General features: G+C 44.8%; 1 protein-coding gene across 1 annotated transcript in view; it reads left to right on the top strand.

The window, feature by feature from the left end:
* Positions 1 to 23,228, top strand: part of LOC137412026 (neuron navigator 2) — a gene marked incomplete in the record, with an annotated part of 519,476 nt that overhangs the window by 146,567 nt on the left and 349,681 nt on the right. Inside the window, 2 exon segments of the mRNA XM_078769766.1 lie at positions 6,795 to 6,847; positions 22,570 to 22,642. Coding sequence (XP_078625892.1) covers positions 6,795 to 6,847; positions 22,570 to 22,642 — 126 coding nt within the window.

Genomic DNA, 23,228 nt, shown 5'->3' with positions numbered 1-23,228 from the left:
AGACTACGCTGATATTTACACTACGATCCAGGACCTGTTTTTGGAGGAACACATGCAGATGTTATGCATAGAGAGAGAGCACGCATGCCAGCATCGATACACCAACCCACGAGTGCTCTGTGGCCTTACGGCCTTTAATAATGTGCAGAGCACCCCTTCCAAGCACCAAAAGCACCACCCCATCATGTACAGTCAGCACCATCCGGTGCACCAATAAAGTGTCTATAAATCACCGGTGGTGTCGCAGCCGGCCGATGTTCTGCCGCTGGTCTTGCCTTCGTGTGGTGCACTTGGCCTTCTTGCCTCTTTCAAAAAAATAAAGAAAGGCGCCAACCGCGGCCATTTCTTTATTGTGGCCGTCAGGGGGCCAACTATAAGTGGTTCACCTGTATGGCATAGGTGCCACGTTGACCCATAGGTCCATCCACTGGTGGTGCTTGGCCGCATAAGAACTGCGGTCCATGGTGGGTGGCCACAAACATTGCGGTCCATATGGTGTATCGATCCAGGCAGCAAGCAGCGAAAGTGCAGGCCCACAACTGCGAAGCCAGCACCTCTCTCTCCTCTCTCTCTGCCCCAAAGCCAGATCCTCGGAGGTGGGAGACAAAAGAAGCAGACAAGTGAGTAAGGTGGTAAGGGCGCAAAAGTGCACGCAACACAAGGTAATGCACACTAGGGGCACATGGGAACCAGGTGAGACAGGTACGTTCCTACCGTACGCTCCCCCCCCCCCCCCCACCAGGTAACCTACATGGCCCCTCCCTTACCCCTTACTGTATCCACAAAACACAACACTACCCATAAACATCTATTTTACTAATCAACAAACGTCCCTACTGTCTTCCCCGTTCCTCCCATAAACCAAATTCGTCTTCTCTCCCTCCTAACCAATCAAATTTGCTATTTCCAACTCTCATCAAAATTTGCCATCTCCAACTCAACATCATAATTTGCTATCACCAATTCATCATCAGTCCCTCCTAGGGAGGGAGAGATGGAATCACCCCAATGTCTCATCCACGTCGTGATGCGTCTCACAAATCCACAGCAATCTCATTTCCTGCAACAAAACAATGAAAACACAGGTGTGGAGTCATCATCATCACCTCAGGTAAGTGGCTGCGTATGGTGCGACAGGTTCATCAATCCTAACTATCCCCTAAATGACTTTAACAACTTTACACTACCCGGGGTCTTTCTCCGGCCAAACCATTGGCCCTCTTACACTATGGGTTCTAAAAACCAATTCCCATTGGCCAAACTGTGGTGCTTTTCAATTTGGGGTCTCACTCCCCCGATTCATCTCCCGGTGCCCTCGCACAATTTCTGGGCTGTGGCGTGTACCTCTCCCAGCGGGTCTACCCACCTGCACACCTCCACCACTGCAGTTGCCTCCGAGCTTACCTGCTCCTTACCCTAACCTAACTACCTGGGGAAGGCCCTCTGGCGCTCTCCCCACTCGGTGCCCTCTCTGGCACTGGGCTGCCCGATCCACACCCGGGATCCTCAGGCACCCACTCACAACTACCGGCTCCCAGAGCCCACCTGCGGCCTCACCTGGCCGACATCCTCACAGTGGTGGAGTGCCCAACCAACTACACACACTAACAGGCTACACGCCCAGTCATTTCCACGACACTAATGCACCCATCCACAACACCATTCTGCAACCGCACCACAAATGCCAATATCCAACCACAATTTACCTGTACCCTCTACCTAACACTTACACTACCCGCCCTGGGTATCCGTGATGGGGGTCCACTCTTCCCCCATCCACACCTTCGCACCATGCACACCACTCCGTACCACTTACTCCAACTCTCTCCACACACCTGTCCTTGCACACCTGTGCTCTCACACCTGGTGCCACCTGCACCCTTCTCTCCCCAAGCGCCTTCGCGCTGATCCACCACACTCACTACTCATCCATTGCTCCACACACCTGTCCAGTTGCACACCTGTGCAATCACACCTGTTCAATTCTCACACACACGGCATCATCTCAGCTAACTACTCCCTTCTGAAACTTGCGCTTCCCAGTCGTCCCTTTAAACTATGGCGCTCCCACGTCATTATCATCCACACTAAACTACCTGCGTCCCCACTACAGGTATCAGTCACTAACTAAACTTAACGTCACCTAATGTCAATCTCTTCTAGATCCCTACAATATAACCTAACCCACCCGGGCTAGTTTTCACTGCCATACACCCCATAAACTATAGCTCCTTTGCCCCAACACCATGGGAAGGGTGGCAGGGATGCCACCCTTACCCACCGGGCCTATCGCTCACTACCAATTTTGCACATCAAATTTCAATAAATCAAAAATTTTGCCAATCACTGCCCATCATCTGCCAATCACTACTGCCAATCCTTTGCCAATCATCAAATTTTGTTTTTCTCTAATTTCGGGGCCAAAACACTAACCTCATCACTCAGTCTACTCACTAATGCCTCTCGGTGCGCCAATTCCTGTCCAAAGCCCGGCTTCGTAAAGCCGAGCAATGAATGCGGGTTGTTTCGTGGCAGCGGCTGGATGCGTCCGGCATTCGGTGCAGGGACGGGGGCTTACCCGTGCCGAGATCCCACGCACCATCTCGGCACGGAGCCATCCAATGTCCCGCTCTCGACCTGCCGGCACGGCACGTCTCACCAAAAAGTGGTCGCCATGACGACCCTTTCTATCGGGCTGCCAGCTCCGCCTAGTGGAGCACGGACGCGGCCGTTCAAAGCGAGGCCCGGCACCCACCGAGGGCCCGCTTCGGCTAAAAGTCGACCTAACCGCTGCTCCGTTTAACGTCGATGCCTTCCCTGCATGCTTATACGCATACGCTACCCCTTTCTTGCTCATACATGCAGCCGTTTCCATGCTCCTCGTCATACCTTCTCTAACACACCCAGGTACGCTCATTCCACTCACAGCCTTGGTCACACACCTGACCACCGAACACTTTGGCACACATTCGTTGGTCGCACACCTCACCAATACACCTCTTCGCACCCCCTCCTCTGTGACAATCACAGGTGTGCTCTCATTCGCACACCCAACCACGTGCCTCACCACCAACTCCAGCGTGCATTCCCACTCACGCTCTACCATTCCAGGTGTGCTTCCTTTCTCACCTGTCACCACCAACTCACGCTCCGTGTCACTCTCACTACTCTCACCTCCATTCTTGACAGCGCACTCACCCTTACTCTTGACTGCGCACTCTTTCCTCATGCACCTGTCTGTCACACACCTTTCTCGCGCACACTCTCCCGTTACACCCTCTGTAACACTCACCACAGGTGTGCATTCTTCCTTGCCTTTGACAGCGCACTCTTTCCCCATGCACCTGTCCATCACACACCTTTCTCGCGCACACTCTCCCGTCACACCCTCTGTAACACTCACCACAGGTGTGCATTCGTCCTTGCCTTTGACAGCGCACTCTTTCCCCATGCACCTGTCCGTCACACACCTTTCTCGCGCACACTCTCCCGTCACACCCTCTGTAACACTTACCACACCGCGCTTCCATGTGCCCCCTCGCACACGCGCTACGACCGACTCACTCTCGCCAGCACCCTCACTCCTTGGCACGCACTTTTTCCTCACACACCCCAGAGTCGGACTTTCTCGCACACCTCCTTTTTCGCACACCAGACCTGTCGCACACTTCACCAACGGCCTCTCACGAACACCCGGGTCCATCTCGACCCCCAAGCTTCTTAAATCATCTGGCGCATCATACGCACGACCATATTGGTCACCACTTACACCGGGTCCTCTTCCTCTTCGCTTCCCCTCCATCACCTGCGAATCCCTCATCCGGTTAATGAGCACATCATCACGATCCAAACACAGACTTTGGACCAATTCTTTTATCTCCTCTTTTATCTCTTTCTTATCCTCTCTCCGTCGCTTCTTAATTTCGCTCACCCCTTCTTCCACTTCTTCTAATTTCTGCTTCACCTCCTTCATCTCTTCGTGCGCCCCTTTAAGTTCTTCCTCTAACTCCACTTAATTTTTTTCTATGTGCTCCCGCACCTCCCGCTCTTTAACCTCCATCACTTCTACCACCTTGTCCATTTTCCTCGTCAGGTCCTCATGTACCGTCTGACACTCTTTTTTAATTACCCCTACGTCCTTTTTCATCTCTTTCTGTGTCGATTTTAAACCCTCTATTACCGCTGTGTTCTTCTTTACCTGGTCCCCCAACTCCTTTTGTCCCACTGTCAGTTGTTCTACTCCCAGCGTCAACTCCTCTATACCCCCTTGCAATTTTACAGTCCCCTTTCTCACCTCCTTCTCCATGCGCTCCTTACAGTGCCTCACCTCCTCGCGCACTCCTCCGACCTCCTCACTCACTCCTCTTCTGATCTCCTCTCCCATCACTTGCATCTCCTGCCCAGATGCCACCCTCATCTGCTCCATTTCCTCCCTGTGAGCATCCAGTTTGGTTTCTACCCCCATTCTGACCCCCTCTATCTGCTGCCCCATTTGGTTAACTTCCCTTTCCGCTTGGTCCCTCATGTCCCTCAATTTGCCTTCCATACTGTTTTCTAACCCCTCTAACCCCCTTTGCATCCCTTCCATTTGATTCTCTTGAGCGGCCATTCTGTTTTCTACCCCCATTAACCCCTCCTGTATTTCCCCTAATCTATTGTCTAATCCCTCTATTCTACTTCCTAACCCATGTTTCACCCCTTCTATCCCATTGTCTAACCCCTCTAATTTCTTGTCTAATCCCTTAAAATTATTGTCTAATCCCTCACCGGTACCCCTCGCTTCGTCCCTCATTACCCCCATTTGGTTTCCCATTACCCCCAATTGGTTTCCCATTACCCCCATTTGGCCCTCCAATCGCTCACTCTGAGCATCCATCCGGTTCCCCATTACCCCCATCATTCTGCTTTCCATTTCTTCGCTATTCTTGTCCATAAGGGCCTTCATTTGTAGAAAAAAAAGGTTCAAATCCACCAGGGGCGCTGCCACGGTCGCGGGCGCGGTGACCAGCGAGGCGCCATTTTGTGCGTCTGCTACCCTCGCTGCTTCGCTCTCCTCACGTCCCTCAATTTGGTCCTGGACCGACCCTGCCTCACTCTCCTCTACCGGACCCCAGCTGTCTTGATCCGCCATAGCGCGACTTTCAAAATTCGGGTTTTTATTTCCGTAAAACAAATCAAATTTCGCCTTTATAATTTCGAGCGCGTAAACGCGCTCCGGGTCCAATCTCACTCCTCGACACCAATTGTTACAGACACGACGTTGATGTTATGGTGGGCCGAGCGGAATGGCCGCCGTGTCCGCACAAGTTACCCGATTATACTCGAACGTTGCCGAGTCGCGCTACGCTAAATCAATGAAGGAAAAGGACACAACGGCTGGGATTAAAATGACACGACACCAGGGATACGGTTCTCAAGACCTCCGGAGGAGGTTATATTAGGGCGGAAGGTCAGATTACAACGACAAGAGGGACAGCATAGAAAGGCAGGCACTTAGACACACTCTTATAATAGCCCCGACAGACGACAGATAAACAGGACAAAAACTGACTCACACGGGGATTGATGGCAAGGAAAGCGGGTATCGATGGCTCAAGGTGCACTCTTGGCTCAAGGACAGAATCGACCCGGTCCGGTCCAGAGATGCGGGAGGTCTCTCTCAGCGCTAGAAGGTGGTGACTGGCTCTTCTTCAAGCCCGGGGCGCATCTCTCGTCACGTCCGGTAAGTCGCTGCGTATATCCGGCGGGGAGTGACACGCCCTCGGCTAGTTAGCTCCGCCCCAGATGGAATCGGTCCGCCCTTCTTATTGGGTGCGGGGGGGTTACTGGCTCCGCCCCTGACGAGGAGCTGACAGCCAGCCCCTTCGTGGTAACCCCGTGGAGCGCATGGGCAATGGCGGCTAACCACGCCGGTGTGAGGACGCACACTCCCCGCACGCCGCGCCGCGCCCCTCTGTTGTTGTAGTTGTTGTTGTAGTTGTTGTTGTAGTTGTTGTTGTAGTTGTTGTTTGGGGAAGAAGATGGGAGGAGGTTTGGGAAGGTCCTAAACTCACTACTGGTGCCATATAATCACATTCTGGTGCAACGAAGAGTCAGAATTAATGGAAACGAGTCCTTAACTGACATAGACTAAGAATAACTAGCAAGATGTCCGAAAGTTGTCTACGTGAGATGCGGTGGACCTGGGCACGACATTTAATGGGGGAAAAAGGGGAAGGTCGGTTCTACAGAGTGTTATTTACAGGCAATGGGACTAGGGAATGGGGGATTGGGGATAGTTGGGGAGTATTGGGGAAATAGGGGAGTATTTACAAGCGGATATTGAGGCCAAGTCCCATATCCGCAACAATATATATATATATATATATATATATATATATATATATATATATATATATATATATATATATGTATATATATATATATATATATATATATATATATATATATATATATATATATATATATACACATACATATATATACAGTATATATATATATATATTTGTGTGTGTGTGTGTGTGTGTGTGTGTGTGTGTGTGTGTGTGTGTGTGTGTGTGTGTGTGTGTGTTTAAATTTATTACCTTATTTTCTGCACTCATTTGATTTATTATTTAGTTGGAGCATCTTATGTTTCCAAAAGTGTTACTTTGTGCAACAAGTTCAAATACGGTGTTATCATTTGACTGAAAAATGAATAACTAAGTGAGTTGCCATATTTGGCGTGTGTTGTGACATTTTTCACCGTTTGTTTTTAATGTCTAATTTTTATTTCTGTTTTCTGTCGTGTTCAGCCAATGACAAGGTTGATGATATTAACTGCAGCCCAAAGAGCCAACCACAAATGGTAAGTGTTGGCATCACTGCAATTCTTATTGTTATTGTACAAAGTGTGATTTTCATTGTGCTATCATAAATTGATATATGTGGGAAAATTACATGCCCAGACCAGGAATCAAACCCAGGTCCTCTGGAAAACCGTACCAGTGGTCTGGCATCTGATCTATCTGGGCGACCCTGACCAAGCATGCAATTTTCCCACACAGATGATTGCCACTCTCTTTCCGTCAATGCTTCTGGGACACTCGCTGCCAAACAAAGGGGCACCAACGGCCTGAACACGAGAGGGTCTTCCTCCAATGGGGGGGGGGACAAATCACAGAAATTTCCAGAGGACCTGGGTTCGATTCTTGATCTGCGCATGTAATTTTCCCATATATATCAATTTAATTTTTCAATCCTGTTCATTAATCGAATGTGCTATAACCAGACTCACTTTCTTGGGCCAAACAATAGAGATCCACAAGGACTTGTGTGAAGGAAATTGTCAAACTCTTCCTTCCGAGAGTCGATTGCAATTATGCATCCAATGGCATTGCCATCCACATTATTTCTGTGGATATTTTGAAGGTGCATGTACTGTGAATGAGACATAATAGTGATGAGTAAAGCAAAGGTGGTACTGCAGACAGCAGATGCTCAAGCTGGGACATGAACTTTGACCTTTGCTCTCACTGCATGAGCAAAGTGCAAACAAAAGCGGATCTTGGCCCAGCCTCATCGACGTCCTAGCATTTGGGAATACCGCAGCGAGACCAACAATCTCTGACACGTCCAACATTAAAGCAGCCTTTGCCTCTCGCTGCGGAAAGGCGAGAAGGCGGAATGTGGGCCCATTGAGGAGGTCGCAGGGACAAGACGCCAGTTGCACCCAATGCACTCGGGAGGAGTATTATTGGTTCCCCTTCCCCCCATATTCCTTTTTCTTGCTGTTAGACTCTGGAGCATACTTGTCAGTTGCTCTGATAGGGAGTGGCAAGTCGTGTGGAAAGCATATAAATAGCAGATTTATACGGAAGGAGCAGAAGTTGTACCGCACAGCAGGCCCTGTGCTCTGGGTGTGAACGATCCCTTTGCTGGTGTTTCCTGCCACATTCACTTTGGTTAGCTGCCCTCAGGCCTGTGAGTATGTCCATGTTTCCGATAACTACATATTGCAGCTGATTTGTGCTCCTGTAGATGGCATGTTTTTTTTATGGCTATCATGAGGTACAGGCTGGCATTAATTCCCAGGGAAATGTTCGTTATTCGTGCCTCCTGTTCTGTACATCATTCATTGTCTTGTAACTGCTCCCACCGTACGTACAATCTCGTGCTTCCTTCCGTTTCTCTGACACACTCGATGGAATTTATTGTAAAGCATTTTTACTAATGCGTTTTGCACCTCCATGCTTTCACATCCACGCATTTCCGTGCTGTTATTTATGAGCGCCACTTACATTCGCATTGATAAAATGCACCCACTTGTAACTGCATTTCCAGTGCCTATTTGCTCTGCCGCTAAGATGCCTCAGATCGTTGGAGCCAATGTGAATTTGTGGTACCTAAATTTGGGATGCTTCAGATGTGCTGCGTGACTGCCAGCTTGGATTCCTTTTGGGTGCCCAAAATAAGCGAAAGCAACAAATGTTCTGCCATTTTGAGCACTGCATAGTCAGGATTTTACAGATTCTTGGGCCGCGGCACGTGGTGGCTGAAGCCGGACACTTAAACCTTGCTGGATATGACCATGAAGGGCAGATGCTCTCCTTATGGAGTTTTAGGTATTCCGAGCCAAGCAAGTCATGCACAGTTAATCATGTACAGGTAAGTAACACAAATGTTTTTATTTTACTGTTATTGAGGTTGTGGCAAGGTTCCATAGAGGTGCGCACGCCGTCTCTAAGTTGTCTAGCCTGGGTTTGAATCTTGGCCCAGCTGCCAACTGCCATCCCGATGTTTCACAGGCAGGGTGATTCATCATTGTGTGTTCCGTCCCTCGGATGGACGTTAAGCTGGCACCCCATCTGCTAGCATTAGTTGGTGGACTCTGAAGATCCCACGGTGCCCTTCGCGAGCTATCGCCAGCACCCTGAACAAATTCAAAAATTCTGCCCCAACTACTTTTTTCGAATATCAGGATGGCCCAGCCGGTTCGTAAAAGATTTTGGCCAAGCGTACCTCCAGCCAATCCCTAAGTGGAGATAATAGTGGCCGTTAAATGGAAGAAGAAGAAGAATATTTTTCCTGTTATTGTTTTTTTTTTGGGGGGATTGATAGAATTATGTTGTGATGTGATCGCCTATCTCAGCTGCGTTTAATCAAACGACTACTAATGCGTAATCAGATAATATTCTTGGCAGTCGGAGCTTTCCGTGTCACTGTCAAAGTACAAGTAATGTTCGGAAGTTGAGGTGTGCAACAAAGAGGTGCTGAGTGAGGTTTATATACATGATTTGACCAGCACCCTGTTCTGTATTATGGGCAGAGTGGAAAGACTTTGAGGACAGAATTGTTGTCAAACTCCCTCATATATTGGCATGAACAAAGTGTGTACAAAAGGACCAGCAAGACGGTGAAACATTCCAAGGTTTTAATAAGGATTTTTCTTTTGAAAACTTTCCTTTATATGGCAAGGCCAGCCACCATCAGCTGGAAGATTGTAATAGCTCTGATTCGTAGAGTAGGAACAAATGTCCTTGTTTTGAATAGTACTTTTTGCACTTTATCTATTATCGACTTAAATTAGAGCCTCTCGCTGTCCCATCTTTCCTGCTGCTCCCATCACCAGTTGCCTGTGAATAACCTGTTATGTGCATGTCACCATTACATCATCTTAACCATGACCTGCACCCTCGTCCGCACTGCATCATCACCTGTCATGATCGTGGTCATGCAACTTTTCCTACCCCGTCCCAATACACTGTGCAATTAATCTTGCGATGACACTAATTTCACATCTGCTGTGAAACCTTTAACCTCTACATCAGGAACATGATTGCAATTCCAAAATTTTGACTTAGCATGTCACTCATTACTCCATTTTCTCACCTAGAGCTTTTTAATTTTAAAAACAGCTCTTCGGCCTCCCACTTGTCAGATTGAATGTGCCCAATTGTGATTGCAGAAGCTAAGCAGAGCTCACCTCTTCCTTGGACGTGAGACTCGATGCAAGGAAAAGCAGGTGTTGTAGACTGAGGGATGGGGAGTTAGCTCATTTGGTCGTGTAATTCACCATTGGCTGTTGCTCCTGGATTCCTTCCTCGTTGGAGTTGAATCGGACTGCAATTGCCGTGCAGAGACCACCCCATCCTTGGATCAGGGACTGGCTGTTCTGTCTCAATTTAGGCTGTGGATGTTAAATATCCCATGGGATCTCTCAAAAAGAATGTGTTGTGCGGCAGGATCCTCATTTAATTCCATGCATAGCGATTAAGTGGGATATGCAATATAATTATAAAGAGATTGGATGTTACTCGACTTAGTAATTGTTACAAATTGGGTTAGGTTCTAGAAATAAATACATTGATAAACTCGTATATAATTATTTATTTTGTCTCCTCATCCTGCAGAGGCATGATGGGACAAATAGCCTCCTCCGACATGGCAGTTTTCTTGTACATACTGTCATGCTGCATTTACCGAGGACATATTTGTTCAAATGCTTCTCTTTTTGTTGGTTGAACTGAAAGTTCAATGCATGATGTTATGAAGGTGTGGCTCTTTATCTTGAGAACATTATATTCAACTTGGTACATGTTGAGCCTTCACGTAACCCTAGGGCTGAGAGGACAGACCGATTCCTGCGATGTTACATTCAGGTGTCATCAGTAAAACTTGCCAAATACTTGGCATACATGCCAAATCACATTTTACTTTCAATTGCCTCCTTTTGTTTCCCCTCCACAATCCCTGCCACTTCCACGTGACAACCACCTGCTCTTTCCTACTTACCGCCATCGAAGGTGGACGGAGGTTATGTTTGCACCTCAGTTTGCACCTGTCTGTGAGCAGGATATTTAATAAAGTTGTGGACGGATTCTGACAAAATTTGGTGTACATGTTTGGTGTGTGACAAGGACAAATTGATTTGATATATACAGTGCCTTCAGAAAGTATTCACACCCCTTGACTTTTTCACATTTTGTTGTGCTACAGCCTGAATTTAAAATGGATTCAATTGAGATTTTTGTCTCTGATCTACACAAAATTAGCCCATAATGTTAGAGGAATTCTTTTGATTGAAATTTTTACTAGGTTAATAAAAAATGAAGAGCTGAAACGTCTTGAGTCAATAAGTATTCAACCCCTTTGCTTTGACACTCCAAATTGTGCTCCAAAGGCGCTTCAACGAAGTATTGACAAAGGGGGTTGAATACTTATGTAAATTAAGTTTTTTCTGTATTTTATTTTTAATTATTTTGTAAAAATATCTGAAAAAAAAGAATCCACTTTGACATTATGGGGTATTATGTGTAGATCAGTGAAAAAAAAACTCAACCTAATGCATTTTATATTCAGGCTTTAACACAACAAAATGTGAAAAGTCAAAGGGTGTGAATACTTTCTGAAGGCACTGTATAATAGCATAAAGCATGAATGAATGAATGAATGAATGAATGATCGTTTTAAGGCCATTTTCCCTGCCAGAGCGGGGGTTAGCCTTGCGGGCCCCATGACAATCATGGTTCCCTGTTTGAGGCAATGTTTTATGGCCGGATGCCCTTGCTGACGCCAAAATAAAACATAAAGCATGATATCTCAAAAGGCCATGGACATGATACATGAGTTGGGTAAGTGAAAAGAACAAGCCAAATTCGATTTTGGTTTCAATCCGGATGCACGTCCGGCCAATCAGTGGGATACATTCGTAAACTGGCGGAGGTATGTGCTCTACTATTTATTGTGTATAAATACCTCTACGGAGGTATTTCAGAGCTCGAGGCCAATGCACTTGCTGCCTGCCATGGGTAACCTTGTTGACGTATCTAGACCGAACTAGTCTTAACTTAGCTACTATGGCTTTGCACATATCACTTTCCATTAGGAGGAGGTGTTTAAGCTGGCTGTCGTTTCTGCTTACATTACCTTAAGAACTCTAAATATCCTATGGTAGGAGGAGGGTGGAGCACACAGCGAAAATTGGTGTATACTGAGATGGGACAATATTTTCAACCTTTGAAACGTCCAGGAAAACTGTTGATCCATTCCTATCTCACTGTGTTCCATCTAATTTAGTCTCACCATTCCCCTCCTCTCCACTTCCATTCATATTTTTTTCAATATCTCATAGTGTTTACAATTTACAAATGTCTGCCTCGGTTACTTGTTAGTTTTGCCATTTCTCACTGTAAGCACTTTCTATTGGGAATTACCTCCTCAGGATTTAAACCCAGGCTAGACAGCTTAGCAGGGGCGAGTGTGCGTAGGTACCTCTAGGCCATCCTGTCGACCCGTTATAAATGGTTTTTCTTAAAATTGATACCCGTTTATTGATATAATGGAAGGGGAAATGCACAATACACTGCGATCAATACAGATAAACACAATAGTTGTACTTGAAGAAAATACAAATGCGCATGAAATGCTGCAAACACGCAATGGAATATTGATTTCCTTGGAGTGTTGATCTGTTCGAGGTTGTTTCTGTTATCATAACTGGGCATCACCTGAGCTCAAGCATGGCTGTGTGCTCTCATTGCCACACAGACTTGCATCGTATCATATGCATGTTTGGCCTGCAGAGTGCATCATTTCTGGGGCGGGAGGGCATGGCTTTGCCACCACTGCAAAGGCCCCCTGCATGTTAGGGAGTAATTTGGAATCTGTTTTGGTGTGCCAGCGATAGCACATTGTTAGACATTGAAAGGCACAGTTGCATCTTTAACATCCATCAACAAACGGATCACCAGCGGAATGCTCCTCCAATGGGCGGCCAACATTGCGGAATGCTCCTCCAAGGGACGGCCAACTTTGTGACCAGCAACCCTCCCCGCTAAGCTTCAATCCAACACCTTATAGTCGGGTCACGGTTCCAACCCAGGCTACACGACTCAAAGATGAGTGTGGTGCTACTTCTGCGCCATCTTGCCATGATCTCACACAAACTGATCTTTGGTCAACACAAGTCCTTGTATTTGTATGGGTGAACAATTGGTGCATGGGAGCGTGACATATGGTCCTCTCATTTGGCTCCTTGACCCATCAATTAATTACTGAAGAAATATTTAGGCCATTAGTCGCCACTAATAAGTGTTTGGTGATCTGGCGCTTAGCAGTAACTGTCATTTTAAAGTTAATTACTGGAAGATGTATAGAATAGTCATTTTCTATACGAAGTTGCTGGCCAAGTGAATGCATCTCATTAAATTTTTTTACAAGGTACATTATTGTATGGAATGAAGAACTAGTCTTGCTGATGAATGCTTGCTTTGATCTGCTGCAGCGGACAGGTGGAGCAATGGATGAAATCAACAGGACGCTGATTGGGGTATGCCAACCTCTGTGGGAGGTAAGGGTAAGCTGACATTTCAGGCCGTAACCCTTCGTCGGAGCAAAAGAGGGTTAACGGTGAAAGGTCAACGCCTGAAACGTCAGCTTCTCCTTGCGAACCACAGTGGTTCGCTTTTGTCAATCAACATCCTGTCGATTTCATAGATGACTGGATGAATTTTCTTTGCTGTAAGGAATGTTTTTTGATGGAATGTCTGCAAGAGAAGATTGGCAAGATATTTGATCCTAGCTTTGTTTTCCCCTTACCATTTGTTATTGTGACAATTTGTGTTGTTGGTGTGACCTTTGCATTTAGTCCCACCATAGGTTTGTGTGTGTGTGTGTGTGTGTGTGTGTGTGTGTGTGTGTGTGTGTGTGTGTGTGTGTGTGTCTGTGTGTGTGTGTGTGTGTCTGTGTGTGTGTGTGTGACTGACTGTGACGTTTAGAAAGGTCAGTATAATTTTTTTTTTTATGTATGTAGACAGGGGAAATTCCCATACTATTCTTTCATTGCCTGTGTGCCCGTGTGACGTCATTTTTATCACATTATTGCACAATCATGTCATTGCAGACTTTGTGAGCTAGTAACAGTTATCTAAGTTCTATTGCACAGGAATTCTTTTTCCAAACACACATATATATATATATACATATATATATATAGCCTAAGCAATAAATTGCAACTGTGAACAAATTGCTTGCAATTCACTTACTGGTTAAAATTGTCTAACGTAATGTTATTTATGAGTTATTGTGACATCATGTAAAATAGACTACCTTCAAAGCTTGGCATCAGGAGTCACCAGCTCACTGGCTTGTAGACATTTTCAGGTCACGCAGCTCTAAAGGAGCTGTAGCTGCTCGAGTTTAGGCAAGTCCACTTGTTAGGCCTGTGGTCTCCAAATTAATGAAATTGCTCTCAAAACAAAACGCTTGAAGCATAAGAACCTCAGTTATTAAGAATATGCTCGTTCATGTTTTCTTCTCAAAGAATAACAATATCGCCATGTTTTCAAAATTGCTAAAATTGCTAGCAGTCATAAAGTGCAAAGTAATTATAACAAGATTGAGCATTTAGCAATGTCTCGCCCCCGCTGGGCTATGTAGATTACAGTAGATCTGGGAACACGTTCACTCGCTCAATCACTCACACACAGAATGCTTTAGGAATGGATGTGGTTAGTTCTTAATATGTACATGGAGAAGTTCTGTTAGGGTGGAGGTGGGACGTGGGATGGGGGCTGGAGTTTGGAGAAATGCTCATATTGAGGAAACGAAGGGAAGGAGAGACAATAAGAAAGGAAGAAAGTGTTTGACGTTTGGGAAGGGTGTGTTGGGGGGAGATAGGCAGGGAGGGTGGCGTGGTTATGGAGTAAATGAAATTTAGGAATACGTATGTGGTGAGAGGATTAATGGGGTTAAAATTTCTCGCATTTTTGCCTATGTCCAGGTCCAGGTCCCATTTTTGCCTTCGTCCAGGTCCAGGTCCCATTTTTGCCTACGTCCAGGTCCATGTCACATTTTTGCCTACTTCCAGATCCAGGTCTCATTTTTGCTTAGATCCAGATCCCATTTTTGTCTATATCCAGGTCCAGGTCCCATTTTTGCCTACATCCAGGTCCAGGTCCCATTTTTGCTTAGGTCCAGATCCAGGTCCCAATTTTGCCTATGTCCAGGTCCAGGTCCCATTTTTGCCTACGTTCAGACCCAACTCCACCATTCCAGTCCAGGTCCAGGTCCCATTTTTGCCTACATCCAGATCCATTTTTTGTCTATATCCAGGTCCAGGTCCCATTTTTGCCTACATCCAGGTCCAGGTCCCATTTTTGCTTCGGTCCAGATCCAGGTTCCAATTTTGCCTACGTTCAGGCTCGACTCCACCATTCCAGTACAGGTCCCAATAAAGGGATACTTATGTGGCAAGCAGATTAAGGGGTAAACATTTCGAGCATTTTTGCCGAGAAAGTCAAAAACTTATCAATATGTTCAAGTTGACATCTTGTGAAAGTGTGTTAAAGTGTCCCTTTGATGGTATATCATTTCAAATGCATGATGAGGAATAAATCAAGGAGCTGATACTAAAGCCCCCCCCCCCCCCCACCCTCCCTTTTGGATGGTATGAGGGATAGATCTGATTTCATATGAAAGCTAAATCTTAAACGGGTTTTGAAATATCACGTACTCAAGCCAAGTTAACGTGATGGTTACCATGGCAACATAATTCAGCCAATCACAGCCATGATCTAATTAGGTTGAGTTAATGTCACGAGGAATAGATATCTGTAATATGAAAGCTAAATATTCAACAGTTTTTGAAATATAGTGCATGGACAGATGATCGGTTGGTCGGACGGAGTTCATTTGAATGTCCCCTGTTTCTGACCTTTTCGAAGGGGTGGGGGGAAAAAAAGGGATGAGATGATGCCAAACACCCAGGCTATCTGGATCTTTATTTTGTCTGAAAGATGAGTAAATTGAATAAAAGGATACGTATGTAGTGAAATTTACAGGTGAAAGTTCACTCGATTTCCATTATCCATTGTAAATATAAATATTTTTGATATTATCATAGACCAACAGCAGGGTTGAAGGACGAAATGGAGAGAGACTTGGACAAATAAAGGATGTGAGGAGTAGGGGAGGATGGATGGGGTAGACAGGATGGATACAGAAGCTAATTCTCATGAGGGGAAAACTGGAAATTTTGAAGGAGAGAGTGGGTGGAGGGGAGTACACATCATTGAAAGAGCAAAGGGTGCAAGACTAGAAAGGAGGCCATAGTAGACAGAGAGCCCACCGACCTGTCTGTGATGGCGAAGTGATAGGCCCATAGATTTAGCTTAATCATGGAAAGTTCCAATGATCTTAAAGGCCTTGGTTTCTACAGCATCTAGCTGAGCAAAACATGAAGCAGGGGAGCCAGCCCAGAAGGAAAAGCACTACTCCATAATGCTGCGGATGAAGGCATTGTAGGTGGATATGAGTTCAGGTGGTATGCCAATGAAGGATTTTGTATGAAGGAGGATTCCGAGTCGGCGACTGGCTTTGGATGCCATCTTAGAAATGTGGTTTGCCCAAGAAAGATTATGGCTGAGAGTGAGAACCAGGAGATTGAGAGACTGAAGTTACGCAAGAGGATTGTTAAGAAAGTAGATGAAGGGGTTAGGGGGAGGGTTTGCCAGATGGTCCTTTTGGAGATGATAGCGAGAGTGTGAGATTTGTCAAGATTGAAAGACATGTTCCAAGTGTATGACCATCGTGTGATTTTTTTTTTCTTTCAAGGTCTGAAGAGGGGGATGAGGCTGCAGCCTGTCTGAAGGATGAGGGATGTTAGCCCAGAGGGTGGAGTTATCAGCAAATAGATAAAAGAGAAATGTGAAATGCTTCAAATGTGAAATGGCTTAATCAAACTTCTCCTGTTTCAATTTTCATGGTTGATGCAAAATTTTAGTAATTCAGATCCTTCTGTTTTACAGCCAGTACTTGTTAGTCCCCTACCGGTATACACCGGAGGGGACTATAGGTTTGCACGCCGTCCCTCCGTCTGTCAGTCCGTCAGTCTGTCAGTCTGTCCGTTCGTCAGTCTGTCAGTCCGTCAGTCCGTCACGCAAAGAACAATTTTCCGGACTTTTTTTCTAAACTCTTAATGCTAATGATTTCAGACTTGGCACATGGTTTCCTCATGATAAGTTACAGATCGAGTTCGAACTTCACGACGTTTCGATCATTTTTGACAAAGTTATGGCACTTTGAACTTTGGGAATTCTGATGATCCTTAACTCAGTGCCATTTTAAGTTTTAATTTCCTTTAAGAAAGATTTTCTCTGCAATAGTTAGACCGATTGTGATCAAATTTTCACCGTAGGGGGGACTCGGTCTGAAGAATATTTGAATGGTAATTATGACGTCATAGGTCACGTGGTTCGGCCGCTATATTGTTTTTCGTGAAAACATGAAAACCCCTTTTTCTCTGCAACGGCTGAACAAATCGAGGCCAAACTTTGCAGGCATAATCGCATACCCATGACGAACAAAAAAGTCAGCGAGCATGACGTCATGCGTCACATGGTTTCAGAGTTATGACGTTTTTAAGCATGAACCGTTAAAACCGAGCCGCTCCCTCATTTTTGATCCAATCGAGGGGAAACTTCACAGATCTGTTCAGCATGGCAATCTACTAAAATGTCCTTTTGGAATTTGCGATAGGGCACGTGGTTTGGCAGATATCGTTAACTAAACGAAAAAAAAAAAAAATGGATATCTCTTGTTTATTCTCGAGTTCTCCTCAAGCCGCACCGCGCACCCTCAGCCTCGTCTCGCGAACGTCAAAAGCGCGACACAGCGTGCGCTTTCAGGATGGGCGGAGCCAAGCCGAGCAACATATATATACACATCGATCATTGATCGTGAACCGGAAAATATAATAAATTACTGATATTTAGCAACTTATTCTTCTTATATAACAACTTATATAACATTTATTCAGGTGGTATGCCACCTTATATAATATTTTATCAACTTATATAACAACTTATTTTCTCGTGCTTCTGCTGACCTGTCTGCAAGGTGTATAAATCGAAGTCCCAAGTGCGAATCACAGGTGAGCCCGTCCTGAGGTAATTAGCGATTGGGAACGATTCAGAACCTGTGGGTAAAGAACCCTTGGTAATTTCCACAACAGTTTTCCGGACGACAGACTGCTGCTGGTAGGGGACATGTATTGCAGCGCAATACTCAGAATGCTTGGTCCTTTTGTCTCTTGATTGTGGATAAAGCTGTTTTTATGGGCATAGGAGTGAAGAGTCCCAAATAAATCGATAAATAAATGAATGTGTGGATAAATTAATAAACAAGAAGTCGTCATGCAGAGCACGATACTTACAAAATCCACCCCTCTCCAAAATAAAAAGTTACCATGGATACATCAAATTGTCCATTTCGTTAAGATTAAAATTGACGATCTCATTCAAAGCTCGGGTCAATCTGATTAAATTGATGATTTTTCAGATGAAAATTGATATTAGAAGTTTGACGTTGAGTTGACCTTCGACCGTTTCACCTCAAAAATAGTTGGTTTCCCAATTCAGTGAGGTACTATGTAATTGTTGTTTAATGTTCACGTTAATAGGATGAAAATTGATGATTTTGGAAGTTTGACCTTGAGTTGACCTTTGACATTTTGACCTCAAAAATAGTTGGTTTCCCAATTCAGTGAGGTACTATGTAATTGCTGTTTAATGTTCACGTTAATAGGATGAAAATGGACAATTCTTCAGATGAAAATTGATGATTTTCGAAGTTTGACCTTGAGTTGACCATTGACATTTTGACCTCAAAAATAGTTGGTTTTCCAATTTAGTTACTCAATATACAAATGCTGTTTAATTTTAAAGTCAATCGGATGAAAATTGACAATTTTAGAAATCTGACCTCTAGATGACCTCTGACCTCAAAATCGATGGGCTTCTTCCTTATGACCAACTCTACCATCTGGTGTTGTTTCGTGAAGATCGGTTTAAAATTGTGACCTGTGTGATTGTCAGACAGACAGACAGACAGACAGAATGAAAAATCGGTCAGAGACCGAGGACTTGCCGGAATATACTTTTTTTTTAAATCGGCCATTTTGGACAAATATGGCGGCTGAACCACGTGACCGATGACATCATTATTTGTTTACTATCATCTATTTTGTCATTATCTAAACCAATTTATTCCTAGATTATGCTCAAGAAATTTCATCTTGATCGGATGAAGTTCTGTACTTGTCGAATTATGATGTCATAATGGACGCACTTATGACATCCTCATTAACATATTTTATTCACCATGGAGAGTTCTTTACAATGAGCCATGTCTCAATTTTTTCTATTCAGCACTTTCGGAGATATAGAGGTGCAAAGTTTTTCGGTTTTTCCAAGATGGCGGCCGGACCACGTGACCGATGACGTCATCAATTGGGCACAGTCTGTTCCAGGGCAAGACAAATATGTGTGTAAAGTTTGGCGATTCTACGTGCAACGGTGTAGACGTAGTGCTGGGCACAGACAAACAGACAGACAGACAGATGAAAAATCGGTCAGAGACCGAGGACTTGCCGGAATGTACTTTTTTATCGGCCATTTAGGACAAATATGGCGGCCGAACCACGTGACCGATGACGTCATCATTAACATATTTTATTCCCCATGGAGAGTTCTTTACAATGAGCCATGTCTCAATTTTTTCTATTCAGCACTTTTGGAGATGTGGAGGTGCAGAGGTTTTCGGTTTTTCCAAGATGGCGACCGATCCACGTGACCAATGACATCATCATTAACATATTTTATTCCCCATGGAGAGTTCTTTACAATGAGCCATGTCTCAATTTTTTCTATTCAGCACTTTCGGAGATATGGAGGTGCTAAATTTTTCGGTTTTTCCAAGATGGCGGCCGACCACGTGACATATGACGTCATCATTAACATATTTTATTCCCCATGGAGAGTTCTTTACATTGAGCCATGTCTCAATTTTTTCTGTTCAGCACTTTTGGAGATATAGTGGCGCAACGTTTTGCCGTTTTTCCAAGATGGCGACCGAACCACGTGACTGATGACATCAGCATTTACATATTTTATTCCCCATGGAGAGTTCTTTACAATGAGCCATGTCTCAATTTTTTCTGTTCAGTACTTTCGGAGATATAGAGGTGCAAAGTTTTTCGGTTTTTCCAAGATGGCGGCCGAACCACGTCACCGATGACGTCATCAATTGGGCACAGTCTATTCCAGGGCAAGACCCATATGTGTGCAAAGTTTGGCGATTCTACGTGCAACGGTGTAGACGCAGTGCTGCAAACAGACAAACAGACAAACAGACAGACAGACAGACAGACAGATGAAAAATCGGTCAGAGACCAAGGACTTGCCGGAATGTACTTTTTTATCGGCCATTTAGGACAAATATGGCGGCCGAACCACGTGACCGATGACGTCATCATTAACATATTTTATTCCCCATGGAGAGTTCTTTACAATGAGCCATACCTCAATTTTTTCTATTCAGGACTTTTGGAGATGTGGAGGTGCAGAGTTTTTCTGTTTTTCCAAGATGGCGGCCGAACCACGTGACCGATGACATCATCATTAACATATTTTATTCCCCATGGAGAGTTCTTTACAATGAGCCATGTCTCAATTTTTTCTATTCGGCACTTTCGGAGATATGGAGGTGCTAAGTTTTTCGGTTTTTCCAAGATGGTGGCCGACCACGTGACTGATGACGTCATCATTAACATATTTTATTCCCCATGGAGAGTTCTTTACAATGACCCATGTCTCAAATTTTTCTGTTCAGCACTTTTGGAGATATAGTGGTGCAAATTTTTGCCGTTTTTCCAAGATGGCGGCCGACCACGTGACATATGACGTCATCATTAACATATTTTATTCCCCATGGAGAGTTCTTTACAATGAGCCATGTCTCAATTTTTTCTGTACAGTACTTTCGGAGATATAGAGGTGCAAAGTTTTTCGGTTTTTCCAAGATGGCGGCCGAACCACGTCACCGATGACGTCATCAATTGGGCACAGTCTATTCCAGGGCAAGACCAATATGTGTGCAAAGTTTGGTGATTCTCCGTGCAACGGGGTAGACGCAGTGCTGCAAACAGACAGACAAACAGACAAACAGACAAACAGACAAACAAACGAACAGATCAACATACTTGCCGGAAAATTTTTTCCGGCAAGTAACAAACGAACAGATCAACATACTTGCCGGAATCTTTTCCGGCAAGTAATAATGCACACGACCAACCTATATACTTGAAAAATCTTCGATTTTGCAAGTAACAAACACATTCATAGTGTCCCTGTGCCGACGTCACTGATGTTGACCTCCTCACTCTTCCTCCCTCCGCCACCTCCCAGTGAAATAGACAAATAAATTGATTGATACATTAAATCAATGCTGTGATCATAAAGTGCAGGCATGACGGGCCAAATGTCCCCCTCCTATGTCCAAGTTCATTAAGTTCGCCTCACCCATGCCCAAAGTGGTAGGGGAGATTTTTGTAATCTGTCCATATGAGTGAGTGTGTGATTCCTCAGGTGGATTTACCTTAACATTTAGTTCTTTCATTCTCAGATCTACGGTAATCTAAATACCCCCCAAAGAGGCTCTGCATCGTTCTTTCTTTTGTCTTGAATTTCCTTGTATTTCCATGTACTGTACATTGTTTCAGATGAAACCTGGAAATATTTTTGATATTAATATTTGTACAAAGAAAATGCCCAGCACAGCTTCATTAGAAGTTTTTTTTTTTTTTTTTTTTTTTTTTTTTTTGTATACTGAATCGAGGCTCGTGAAAGAGCTGACATTTACTTCACAAACAAATCAACCAGACAAACAAAATATATAAAAAGAGGGAGCGGAAGACAAGAGAAGGGAAAGCACACAAACACTTGAGTCCTTTGAGTCCACTTGAGTCCTTTGCTTTACAGGCAATAATAAAATCTTTTATTTTTTTCCGCTCGGAAATGACTTCTTTGTTTTTCATAAAACGTTTGAGATACTTAATTTTCAAAAGGACCTTCCACTTTAATTATACGGGTACACGGATAAAAGTGGTTGAAATATTTGACATTTCCTGACCCAACTCCACCAATCCTATCCAGGTCCCTCAAATTACTCAGACATATGGACCCGGAAGTTGCAATAAAGGCATTCTATCATGATAAACCAATTTGCTTTGATTGTAGTCATGCGTTGGCAGTAAATTTAAATCCTGATTGGAATAATGTGATGTTTCCAATGAGGCGCAAGTGTCCATCGACATGCCGGATGTATGTAATGCACGAGATGGGCACCTCCAAACACCTCCTTGGGTCCCATAACGTCATTGACCATGATGCACAGCGACTGATGCCCTAAGTCGATTTGAAGAAGTTTTTATCTCTGATCAGTGCTGAACGCAGGTGACTTAAGTTATCACAAAGCTAATTACGTCTGTTTTTCGTTCGGAAATGTGTCTAATTGCTGATATTGGGGTAGATGGGTAACATCAAAGTTATATGATGTGAGTTTTCTAAGAATCGTGTCCATCTCCCTCCTGCGTTCCACTCCCTCCTCCCCCCCCCCCCCCCCCCACCCCAATCCCCATATAGTTTTCCTTTTGGATTTGAAATATCTAAATATAAATATGGGAACGTTTCTGCCCTCTGCTGGAGGCTGCGGTTATCCTTGCTGATTGCGAATCACATTCTGTTCCTGCAGATACAGAACATCACTGCTTGCCTGAACTTCCTTGCATCTAAAGGAGTAAACATTCAAGGCCTTTCTGCAGAAGGCAAGTGATACACTCGCATCAACTGCGTCAACCCTTCAAGCGATCACTGGGTGCCCACGTCAAGAAAAGCCCACTTTGCTCAGATGGTTTTTGGTGGCAGCTGCATTTATGGCTAATCTGGGTTCTCTACCCAAAATTGTAGTCTAGTCCTAAAAATTGTCTGTCTGTGTTTGTCTATCTAGACTCGAGAGCCTGGTGTTGGCTTAGCGGTTAGGGTGCCGGCTTGGGATCCTCGGATCCTGGGTTCGAATCCCGGTCGATCGCTGAATTGACACCAGGGGGGTTGACTCAGCCCGTCATCCTTCCGAGGTCGGCAAATTGAGTACCAGCTAACTGGCAATTCCCTGTGGGTCACAAGAGGCGACCAACGGGGTTGGCGGCAGGAAGGGCATCCGGCCATAAAACATTGCTTCAAAAAGGGGACCACGGTGCCCGAAAAAGGGCAACCCCTGGTCTGCGGGGAAAAATGGCCTCTAAAGGTGTTTTTTTTTGTGTGTGTGTGTGTGTGTGTGTTTGTCTTTCTGTTTTCTGTGAGCAGGATTCGGACGAAACTAGGTGGACAGGTTGGCATTGTGACACGGACAAA

The sequence above is a fragment of the Myxine glutinosa genome, chromosome 1 (genome assembly GCF_964187855.1).
Source record: "Myxine glutinosa chromosome 1, kmMyxGlut1.1, whole genome shotgun sequence".
Lineage (NCBI taxonomy): Eukaryota > Metazoa > Chordata > Myxini > Myxiniformes > Myxinidae > Myxine > Myxine glutinosa.
The sequence above is the reverse complement of the archived record's forward strand: the minus strand, read 5'-3'. Positions and strand labels throughout refer to the sequence as shown.